General features: G+C 39.6%; 1 protein-coding gene across 1 annotated transcript in view; it reads left to right on the top strand.

Annotated features, from left to right (window-relative positions):
• XRCC5 (X-ray repair cross complementing 5) overlaps nt 1-12,314 on the top strand; it is a 93,139-nt gene that overhangs the window by 14,823 nt on the left and 66,002 nt on the right. The window contains exons 8-10 of the mRNA XM_066232446.1: nt 4,285-4,423; nt 7,132-7,244; nt 11,696-11,758. Coding sequence (XP_066088543.1) covers nt 4,285-4,423; nt 7,132-7,244; nt 11,696-11,758 — 315 coding nt within the window. The remainder of the gene's footprint in view (nt 1-4,284; nt 4,424-7,131; nt 7,245-11,695; nt 11,759-12,314) is intronic.

Here is a 12,314-nt window from a genome sequence, read left to right as displayed (position 1 = left end):
TCAAACCGTTATCACTGCTTCTCTAACTACTCTCCCTGTTTGTATCATCTCTATCTTTTAGGAAAAGGCATGCTAGGAGAGGAAGTTTTATGAATTGTCACTAATAGAGATTGATTCTCTTTCTCTCCATTGATAATTAATTGTTAATCATAAGTTCCAGACCTTTCTCTTAAAGAAAGAAAATGTAATGCATTAAGTTGTATCATTATAGCATCATATAGCAGAAATATAAGCAATACAAAAGATTTGAGAAGTGAGAAGTTTGAAAACTTACAGCTAACTCCATTATTAATGATGTAGTAGTAACAGTTTTCTATGAAACATTGAAGAAATGATGACTTGTTACTGTGAAATATGCTTTTTATAATACATATGTTTATGTACACTAGCATAGTTTCATAAATGAGTTGCTTTTGCTAATTATTTGTTGAAATTCCAGTAGGGGCGATGCTTTGCCCATCTGGGGCCCTTGCTCTGTTGCAACCAGAGCCATTTTAAGCGCTTGAGGAGGTGGGGGAAGCCATGGAGCCGTCCTCAGCGCCTGGAGCCAACTTGCTCTAATTGAGCCTTGGTTGCAGGAGGGAAGAAGGAGAGAGGGAGAGAGAAACAAGAAGCAAGAGTTGATGAGGCGCAGAAGCATCTGGGTGCTTCTCCTGTGTGCCCTGACTGGGATTTGAACCCAGGACATCCACATGCTGGGCCAATGCTCTGTCACTGAGCCAACTGGTTGGGGCCCTTAGCCTTTTTTATTTAAATGTACAAAATAAATATCTAAAAGGCATTTAAATATACAAAATATACAAAAAACAGGTTTTCCTATATTCAAGTGTTTTTTTGTATCTTCAGGGACTTAATTCCAACACACACACACACACACACACACACTCCACATTCATGAAATCTTTGCAGATACTTCCTTATAATTATATATCGGGTGTACAATCATATACTTCACATAGTGTTCTCCTTAATATTTCTAGTACCCCAACTGGCACCATACATATTTATCACAATATTATTGACTATATTTTCTATGCTTTATTTCCTTCCCCATGACTATGTTGTGACTACTAGTTTGTGCTTCTTAGCCTCTTCACCTCTCTCACCCAGTTGCCCCAACCCTAGCTCCCCTCTGACAATCACCAGCTCTCTCTGTGTATCTATGCGTCTGATTCAATCTGTTTGTTCATTTGTTTTATTCTTTAGATTCCACATGTAAGTGAAATCATATGGTGTTTGTCTTTCTTTGACTGACTTATTCACTTAGCATAATACCGTCTAGGCCCATCCATGCTGTTGTAAATAGTAAGATTTCATTCTTTTTTATGGCAGAGTAATACTCCATTGTGTATATGTGCTACAGCTTTTTTCTCAACTCATCTACTGATGGTCTCTTGGGTTGCTTGCATCGCGTAGCTATTATAATACTGCAATGAACATGGGGTGCCTGTGTTTTTTAAATTAGTGTGTTTTGGATTTCTTTGAATAAATCCCCAGAAGTGGAATCACTGGGTCATAAGACAGATCCATTTTTAATCTTTTGAGGAAACTCCATACTGTCTTCCACAGTGGCTGCACCAGTCTGCATTCCCTTTTCTGCACGTCCTCGCCATTACTGGTCATTTATTTATCCTTGTCATTACTTGTGGATTTATTGATGATAGCCATTCAGACAGGTACGAGTTGGTATCTCATTGTGGTTTTAATTGCATTTCTCTGACAGTTGGTGGCATTAAGCATCTTTCCATCTGTCTGTTGGTCTTCTGTATGTCCTTCTTAGAGAATGTCTATTCAGATTCTCTGCCATTTTTTAATTGTTTGTTTTCTTGGCGTTGAGTAGTATGAGTTTTTAATAAATTTTGGATATAACCCCTTATCAAGATGTATGTTTGGTGAATATGGTCTCCCATTTAGTATGTTTTCTCTTCATTTTTTGATGGTTTCCTTTGCTTTGCTAAAACATTTTAGTTTGATGTTGTCCCATTTGTTTATTTTTTCTTTTGTTCCCCTTGCCTGAGGAGATATATCAGAAATAATAGTGCCAAGAGAAATCTCAGAGATTTTACTGACTGTGTATTTTTCTAGAATTTTTATAGTTTTAAGTTTTACATTTAAGTTTTTAATCCATTTTGAGTTTATTTTATATAAAGTGTAAAAAGGTGGTCTAGCTTAAATTTTTTTGCACATATATGCCGTTTTCCCAACACCGTTTATTGAATAAACTCTCTTTACCCCATTGTATGTTCTTGCCTCCTTTATCAAATATCAATTGACCACATAGACCAGAGGTCCCTAAACTATGGCCCGCGGGCCACATGCGGCCCCCTGAGGCCATTTATCCGGCCCCCACTGCACTTCCGGAAGAGGCACCTCTTTCATTGGTGGTCAATGAAAGGAGCACATTGACCATCTCATTAGCCAAAAGCAGGCTTATAGTTCCCATTGAAATACTGGTCAGTTTCTTGATTTAAATTTACTTGTTTTTTATTTTAAATATTGTATTTGTTCCCGTTTTGTTTTTTTACTTTAAAATAAGATATGTGCAGTGTGCATAGGGATTTGTTCATAATTTTTTTTATAGTCCGGCCCTCCAATGGTCTGAGGGACAGTGAACTGGCCCCCTGTGTAAAAAGTTTGGGGACCCCTGACATAGACAATGGATTTATTTCTGGTCTTTCTATTCTGTTCCATTGCTCTATATATCTGTTTTATTTCAGTACTATGCTGTATTGATTCCTTTGGCCTTGCAGTATAGTTTGATATCAGGTAGTGTGATTCTTCCAACTTTATTCTTCTTTCTCAACATTGGTGAGGCTTTTTTTGGGGGGGGGGGGTTGTGGTTCCTATAAATATTTGATTATTTGCTCTAGTTCTGCGAAATATACCACTGGTATTTTGACAGGGATTGTGTTGAATCTTTAGATTGCTTTGGGTAGTATGGACATTTTAATGATGTAAATTCTTCCTATCCATGAACATGGTATATGCCTCCATTTATTTGTATCTTCTTTGATTTCATTCTTCATTTACTTATAGTTTTATGAGTACAGGCCTTTTACCTCCTTGGTTAAATTTATTCCTAGAGTGTCTTTTTGTTTTTGGTGCAATTGTAAATGGGATTGTTTTCTTAGTTTCCCTTTCTGATAGTTCATTATTGACATATCAAAATGCAACTAATTTCTGAATATTAATTTTGTATTCTGCTACTTTACTGAATTCATTTATCAGTTCTAGTAACCTTTTTCTGTAACGGAGACAGAGAGAGGGACAGATAGGAAGAGAGAGATATGAGAAGCATCAATTCTTTGTTGCAGCACCTTAGTTGTTTACTGATTGCTTTCTCGTATGTGCCTTGATTGGGGGCTATAGCAGACCAAGTGACCGCTTGCTCAAGCCAGTATCCTTGGGCTCAAGCTGGTGAACCTTGCTTAAACCAGAGGGGCCCGCGCTCAAGCCGGCAACCTAGGGGTTTTGAACCTGGGTCTTCTGCGTCCCAGTCCAACACTCTATCCACTACGCCACCACCTGGTCAGGCCCTAATTGCTTTTTTTGGTAGAGTCATTAGGGTTCTATATATACAGTATCATATCATCAGCAAATAATGAGAACTTTACTTTTTCCTTTCCAATTTGGTTGCCTTTTGTATTTCTTCCTCTTGTCTGACTGCTGTGGCTAGGACTTCCAGTACTCCGTTGAATGAGAGTGATGAAAGCAGACATCCCTGTCTTGTTTCTGATCTTAAGGGAAATGCTTTTAGTTTTGCCCCACTGAGTAAAATGTTAGCTGTGGGTTTGTCGTATGTGGACTTTATTACATTGAGATTTTGCAGGTACTTCTTTATTTCTGGTTCCATCAAGGCCTAGAATAGTGTTCCTGGGAATTGCCAGTAGTCTCCTGCCTTTCTTCTTTCTAGTATTTTTTTTTCTTTTAAATTTTCATATCAATTTCTGACTACAGGTAGACTTCTTTATTGGAAAACAGTGGTAATGAGATATATGGTCACTTTTTATTAGACAGTCTGAAAATTTTATATATAGAAAGTACTTGAATATATACAAATATTAATGTTTACTTGTATATATTATCCTGGGGAAAAGATGAAATGTAGAAAGAATTATGAAATAAATGAAAATTTCCACACTAGGCAAGAGCATACAAAACAGGTCAGCTAGCTTAATTTCCTGTATGTTTTTCTGTAGAGAGTATATTAGATTTTCACCTTTTGTTGATTGGAATCCTAGCCTTTTCTGTTTTCTATCTATCTATTAATTTATTGGAAATTAGATCCTGCCGGAAAAAGTTAAAAAGTCTTGGACAGTTGTGGATGCAAGAACCCTAAAAAAGGAAGATATAAAAAAAGAAACCGTTTATTGCTTGAATGACGAGGATGAAACCGAAGTTCCAAAAGAAGATACTATTCAAGGTATGCCGGGGTCTGCCAGGGAGTTCCCACTTTGCTGGAAGAGATGTTCTTCGAGGTGATAGGAGGCAGGCTGGGATTTGTAGTATATTGTTTGTTAGAGATATTTCGATGAGGTCTGGAGGCACAGCTCTTTGAGCGATTGTGAGACAGCAGGTCGCTCTGTTGGGGCTGAGGCAGGATGGTTCCCAGCAGTGCACTTGGGTTTCCTACCTCACTGAGTTTTAAATGTCTCATGTGACAGGACTTAATACTTGGCGTTGTTTTATTTCTATCTACTTATTTATGAAGTAGGAGGAGGGGCGGGGAGATAGTGAGACAGACTCCCGCAGGCACCCCGACTGGGTTCCACCCGACAACAACCGAGCCAGGGGCTGAAGGAGAGGAAGAGGGGGAAGGGAGAGTTGAAGGGGTGGAGAAGCAGATGACTGCTTCTTCTCTGTGCCCTGACTGGGAATCAAACCTGGGCCGGCCATATGCTGGGCTGATGCTTTGTCCACTGAGCAAACCGACCAGGGCCCCTTGGCTTTGTTTTAAAGTTTGAAACTTTCTAGCTAGGAAAATGCTTACATCAGTGTGACTGAATCAAGTTTTTTTTATTTATTCTTATTTATTTTTTACTTCCATGCTGATTATTTTTCTGAGTGCTAATTTTAGGTTATTTTAAAGTGCCGTATATGTTCCCGTAAAGTAATTTAGGGGATAAGAAAAAGGATTTGTGTTTGTTGTATGCTTTATGTTCACTAGGATCTTTACAGTTGTAGTTTTTATATTATACTCATTTGATGTGTATAGCGTGTCTAGATGGCCTCTCTATCTGGGGGGCCTAGGAACGAGCTGAGAGTGTCTGAATGTTCAAGAGCTAAAATGAGAAGATACCAAATGATGGTTAAGTTAGAAACCAGGGTCTTTATATATTTACTGCTGGACTCTGTGCTGCACAGCATAGCCTTAGTTTGCAGTTTGCAGGCCTTGGGGGAAAAGCCTTGTTTCTGTGGCACTGTTTTGCAGTGTTGGTGGATATTTGTGTGTGTTATCGGCCAGTGGCGGGAGATGATAAAGGTGGTCGTGTTGGTTATGGCTTCTTTCTCCTAATGGGTTATGTGTAGAATGTAGTCATTACCATACAGTCTCTAGTAATTCTTTAATTCCATTTGGTAGCAGAGTATAGTTGAGAACATGAATTTTGGAGTCAGACCTACGATAGAATTATGGCTCCATCGCTTGCGAAGTATAATGACCCACTTGTAAGTAGGAAGAATAACACGATGAAGGGTATAAGACAGGAGAGTAGAGGGCCTTCTCAGTGATAACAGGTAGTTGGGTTGGAGTATTGGGCTTATACGGATTCGTACTGGAGGATGGTATCTAATAGATAACATGTATTTTTTCTTTTAATCCTTACAACAACCTAAGGAAGCTGGCACTGTTGTTATTTCCATTTTATAGCTGAAAGAGTTGTGACCGGAAAGCTTTCATTGGTGTATTCAGAGTCACACAGCTAGCAACTAGTAGAACCTGAACCCAGAGCTGTCCTTCAGAGTCTGTGTTTACATGCTATTCTGAGTAAGGACGGGTTTGAATGACAGGCTGAAGGTTATCCTAGTGCGTGTGGGGAAAGGGACGTGGTCATATGTGTAGTCTGTTCGGTACTTTTTGCCATGTACAGAAGTTAGTTATTGATTCCCCCTTTAAATAGCTGAACCAAAACACCCAGGTCAGGTTTCACTAGAATTTTCAAGTTACTATTAAATGATTCAGTAAGAAGTATGAAGGTGTCTGATGAGAGAAGAGTCAGGAAAAACATTTGGTTTTTATATCACTCTTAATCACGTGCTCTACACTTCCCTGTTAATTTTTTTTTTTTGAATTTTTAAAGAAGACAAACAAAAGTAGAAAAAATTTTTAGCTAAATACATGATATCAACAGATTGACAGGAACAAATAAATACTGGATCACAGTCTGCCTTAAACACACACGTGTCCTTGTCTCGTGGAGAAAAGGTGCCTGTGCTTTTCCTTTTACCCAAAGCCACAATCCTTGGATTTTGGTGATCTGTCTCCCCATGAAATATATAAGGCTATATATTGAAAAGACATGACCTCCATAGAGCAGAGACCCTAGAACAGGGTGGGAGTTGTTTTTAAGAAGCTGACCGCCTAGAATTTATATCAGCAATCTAAGTAATTGAAGAAAGTAGGCTATCCAATCCCAGAAAGAAAATAAATTTAAATGCAGAAAAATATCCAACTTATCAATTGAATGTTTTCTACATTAAAGTTTATCTCCAGTGTACATTTTTGAAAATTTTTCTTTTGAAAATTTTCTATGGGCATTTTTCTCTGTGGCCCTCCAGGTTTCTGAATAAATATGTTCTTGTTATGGTTTATCTTTGGAAGATAACTAGCTCATTGCATTTGCTACATTCTTTCCTCTCTGATGGAAAATCATTAAGGGAACTAGCTTGCAGAATGTATACTTCAAAAATGTCACTAGAGTTTAATTGACACTATATTGTATATACTATGTATCTGTTGCTCCCCCCCCCCCCCCAATTCATCACAAGGGGCAGAAATTTGATTCCAGGGACTATTATATGGAGGTTTGATCTGGGGCGTGCATGTATTGTTGATGTATATGGGGGGCTAATTTCATCTCTGAGAAAATGCAGCCCCATATGCTCAACAGATGCCCTTCTCTTCTTCTCTAGGGTTTCGCTATGGGAGTGATATCATTCCCTTCTCTAAAGTGGACGAGGAACAGATGAAATACAAAACGGAGGGGAAGTGCTTCTCTGTTTTGGGATTTTGTAGATCTTCTCAGGTACAGCACTTTTTTCTACTAATTGTAAACAAAGTAAATGAGCTTTTTCTTGTTATCATTTGAGATGGTGTGATTTTGACTGGTCCTTTTATTTATATTATATATTTATTTCACTTGGAGTTTTTCTAAAATGTAGTGTCAGTATGTTTGAGTTTTGAAGAGGAAAAACAAGGTCTAGAAACATCAGAAGAATAGATTCAATTAAAAGTCACATTTTTAGCTTTGTTGTCAGTCATAACTCATAGTTGCCTTAAAAAATGTCTAGTTCTTTGTTATTGTATTGCTTTTTCTAAATTGTTATGTATACTGGAGTGTTTTATAGGAATGAATGTCTAGCTGGTGTTTGAATGGCCACAGACCTCTTAGAATATCACTGGTTTATGCCAGTCAGTGCCCAGCAAAGAGGTCTAAGATGTGAAACTTGTTCATAGGTCATGTTTTTTAGATACCAATGTGGCGGTGCACAAAATAGACACAGTGGGAAACGGCAGTAATTCCCTGAAGGCCATGGGATACTAATGTATATTTTATCCTAGACAGGGTTATTAAAGATTCCCGGAGATCTTAGAAGAAATTGTTCTTGAGGTAGGCAACCAAAGAGAATGAATAAGTATAAAATGTATCTTTTCAGGTTCTATAGGGATGAAAATATTTTTGTTGATTCTGGATGTACTCAACTGAGAATTATAATACAAATAAATATTACCCATTATACTTGGTTTGAACTTCTTCACATTGCTCAAGCATGCAGTCCTGTGTAACTCAGTGTTAGAACAATTCAGTGAGTTGGGGAGAATGTTTTTCATGATATGCCCAAACTGTTAGATACATTTTTGAGACTCACAAACTGAAAATTGGGAGAATTTACTTCAAGCCAATGAGATTTTAATGGTGAGAATAAACACTTTTTGGAAATTAAGAATCTAACAATTTTCTAACAAATTATTCTAAATATGCATTTCTTAAAAATAAAGTTATTCACATTGGGAGGTATATAAACTTAAAACTTAAGGTTAATAATGGCAGTCCTTGTGAGTCTTTTCACTGAAACAGAACCTTGATTCAGATGTGTTTTTGACACTGGCGTATTGGGAACTGGGTTTTCCTAATTCCAGACAGGCAGAAAGACCCACCCAAAGCATGTGCAGGTGGGAATCAGAACTCAGAAAGCGCAGTGACCTGTGTCTGGTGGGAGGGGCTGGGGTAGTTGAAGGCAAAGCAAGAGAGAGTGAGCTGAACAAAAAGTACATTTTTCTATTTTTAAAGATTTTTATTAACCTAAAATTAACTTCTAAGTCATGAAGTATTTTTTTAAATCAACTTTTTACTTTTAAGCTTCAAATTATTTTTATCTTAAGTATACGTTCAGATAGGTACCATGAAGATAATCACAACAGCTACCATTTATTGAGCGCCTATAATATTACAGTCAATATGCTAAGCATTTTATATAAATTCCCATTTAATTCTTTTACGATCCTCTTAGGCAGCTGCCAAGATACATAATTTACATGTTAGAAATTCAGCTTCAGAGCTGTTAAATAACTGGCCCAAGGGCCCCGAGCTAGAAGGTGGTAGAGGTGGGTTTTGAACCAGGTCTCACTCCAGAGCCTATGCCAGGGGTCCCCAAACTACGGCCCGCGGGCTGCATGCGGCACCCTGAGGCCATTTATCCGCCCCCCACCACACTTCCAGAAGGGGCACCTCTTTCATTGGTGGTCAGTGAAAGGGTGGCGTCGCTCACGTACAGTACTACTTCCGGTGATGCGGATGTACGCATCACGGCTCCGGAAGCGCGTCATATCACCTGTTACGGCTAGCAGTGACAAATACGGAACCATCTCATGACATTGACCATCTCATTAGCCAAAAGCAGGCCCATAGTTCCCATTGAAATACTGGTCAGTTTGTTGATTTAAATTTACTTGTTCTTTATTTTAAATATTGTATTTGTTCCTGTTTTGTTTTTTTACTTTAAAATAAGATATGTGCAGTGTGCATAGGGATTTGTTCATAGTTTTTTTTATAGTCCGGCTCTCCAACGGTCTGAGGGACAGTGAACTGGCCCCCTGTATAAAAAGTTTGGGGACCCCTGGTCTATGCCATTGATTAGTTGTAATAGGCCCACCAGATAGCCTCATTTTCAAATAGTCTAATTTTTATATACCCACTTTCATGTGTTATCTTAACACATGTATGTATACACATCATCTTAGGAGCAAATTGTTTTTCATATCAGCTAAGAAAGTATAAGCATGCACCTTGTAACAGACTAGTATTATTTTTAAATTAATAAACTCAAATATTTATTTAAACCCCTTAAAGTAAGGGAAACCAACATTTCTGGATGGAATTGATGTGTAACATTTCATTATATAAAACAGGGTTTTTGGTTTTGGACGTTCCTTTTTATGAAATATGAATTACATTTCTTTTTAAAATTTTCAAGAGTCCTTTCAATTTGTCTTTCTCCAAGTTGTCAGTGTTCTGGGTATCTAATTATGGGATGGATAAAAATTTAGCCAGAACTTCCTCCAAATGTCTGACTGTCTTTTGAAAAGTCATTTATGTGGCTTAGGAAGACATACCATTCATTAGCTCTTCTTTAATCAATCAAGAGCTATTACAAATTCTAATAGGAGGGCAAATCTGTGTAAATGTAGCAAACTAGAAAATACAAGATTATTCCCATATATTTCAAATAATGATTTTCAAACCGGAATGGAAGTGGAGATAGAGGGTATTTCAATTTTGTGGGCCTCACCCCACAGCTTGCTTTGTTTTTGTTTTTCTTTTTTTACAGAGACAGAGGGATAGACATGGACAGAAAGACAGGAATGGAGAGAGATGAGAAGCATCAATCATCAGTTTTTTGTTGTGACACCTTAGTTCATTGATTGTTTTCTCATATGTGCCTTGACCACGGGCCTTCCACAGACCGAATAACGCCTTGCTCAAGCCAACGACATTGGGTCCAAGCTGGTGAGCTTTGTTCAAGCCAGATGAGCCCGCGCTCAAGCTGGTGACCTCAGAGTCTCGAGCCTGGGTCCTCCGCATCCCAGTCCGACGCTCTATCCACTGCGCCACCGTTTGGTCAGGCTCACCCCACACATTTGAGACTTAGTCTTGAGCTACTGTTTCTATGAAAATGCTCATAATTTCTCAGCTTTAGAGGTGGGAGGACAAAAAAAATAGTTTAGAAGCATTGCCTTAGCATATGGCATGTTCTCATAAATAAGCTGACGACTCAAGATTATGTCGATCAGAGAGAAGTTGATCTAGTTCAGCAGGTGCAGGTGGTTATGATAGTGGGCCCTCTTCAGTATTCACTTTCTAATCTCTGACCCCTCTGATCCTGTGTGAGGTGAGCAACTTAAAGGGAGAAAAAGGACACTATTTATTTTTGCTTTAGTCACCCTTCCTCTAGTGCTGCCTCTCTTGTTCTTTGCTCTGCTCTCTGCAAGCCATTGCCCTTTTCGATGAAGTCCAAACCACGTCACTTTGCTGATAAGAGACTTCATGGCTGATCGTTGCTAATCCAGTTGCCCCCTTTCCCCTGCACTGTGGCACTGTTCTCCAGAAGCAGTTCCCCAAGTATAACACACTGTGTTTTATGTCACTCTGGGCTTATTCACACTATTTTCTCTGCCCAGAACTCTTGTGCCCGACTTTCTATCTCAGTTCCTACACATCCTTTAAAGCTTAACTTAGTTGTCACCATTTGCAGAAGCCCCCCCAACCCCTCATTCCCAAACTAGGTGCCCTTCTATGTGCTCTCCTAGCACCAATCTGTAATACTATATTATAAGGCTGCACTCTGTGTTCTTGCAGCACTGTCTGTTAGTGCTGCACAAAGTTACTGGCTTGACTGGTGGTGGCACAGTGGATAGAGCATTGACCTGGGATGCTGAGGTCCCTGGTTCGAAACCCAAGGTTGCTGGCTTGAATGCAGGCTCGTAGACTTGAGCACAGGCTTGAACGCTTGAATGCGGAGTCATTGGCTTGAGCACAGGATCATTGACATCCCAGGGTCGCTGGCTTGGAGCCCGGGTCGCTGGCTTGAGCAATGGTTCACTGGCTCAGCTTGAGCCTCTCGGTCAAGGCACATATAAGAAGCAGTCAGTGGATAAGTAAAATGAAGCAACTACGAGTTGATGTTTCTCATCACTCTCCTACCTCTCTCTTTCCTTTCCTGTGTCTGTCTGTCTGTCTCTCTCTATCAGAAAAAAAATAAAATTCATATTTATCTGTCTAAGCTGCTTAGGGCGATCTGTATCCTGTTCCTTACTGTGTCTATAATGCCCAGAACAATGTTTGTTTCACATTAGGTAGGTGCTCAGAGTATTGGTTGGGTTGAATTGATCTTCAGGTACTATATTGTTTCTAGTACCTGTGAATGCTTTTCAGTAAGAAATTTTGGGTTGAAACCAGTTCTTTCCTCACTCTCCTAGGTCCACAGGAGATACTTCATGGGAAACCAGGTTCTGAAAGTCTTTGCAGCAAAAGACGATGAGGTGAGTTGACAGTGGCTCTTTGAGGCAGTGCCCCAGAATGGAACTGTCATTGTCAGTGAGTCATTTTAGGCTTTTATAGTTAAAATGACATTAATTATTGCAACAGCAGCCAGAAACTCACTGACCTTTAATTCTGAAACGGAAGGAGCGCTAGATGAGTTTGTCACAGCATGAGCACAGGGCCTGAGGACGCAGCCCTGCGATTGGACAGGAGTGAGCGTTACAAACAAAAGCATGTGAACACATGCATGTGGTATGGGAATGTCATGGGCAGACGTTCAGGAGACTTGGGGTCAGGTTGCCGTTGTCATTTTCACAGGCACTGAACTCTAGGCTGCCTCTGGCCTCCCGGCGGGGAGCTTCACCAGCTAACCGGGCCGCTTCTGCCATTGGGAAGGTTGTCTTTCCCAACCCCTCCTCTCTCTCTCTCTGCTCTTCCTTCCCTCCAGGGAGTGTCTGTCTGTAGGCTGGCTCTGGCCTCCCGGCGGGGGAGCTTCACCGGCTAACCGGGCCGCTTCTGCCATTGGGAAGGTTGTCTTTCCCATCCCCTCCTTTC

The sequence above is a fragment of the Saccopteryx bilineata genome, chromosome 5 (genome assembly GCF_036850765.1).
Source record: "Saccopteryx bilineata isolate mSacBil1 chromosome 5, mSacBil1_pri_phased_curated, whole genome shotgun sequence".
NCBI lineage: Eukaryota > Metazoa > Chordata > Mammalia > Chiroptera > Emballonuridae > Saccopteryx > Saccopteryx bilineata.
The sequence above is the reverse complement of the archived record's forward strand: the minus strand, read 5'-3'. Positions and strand labels throughout refer to the sequence as shown.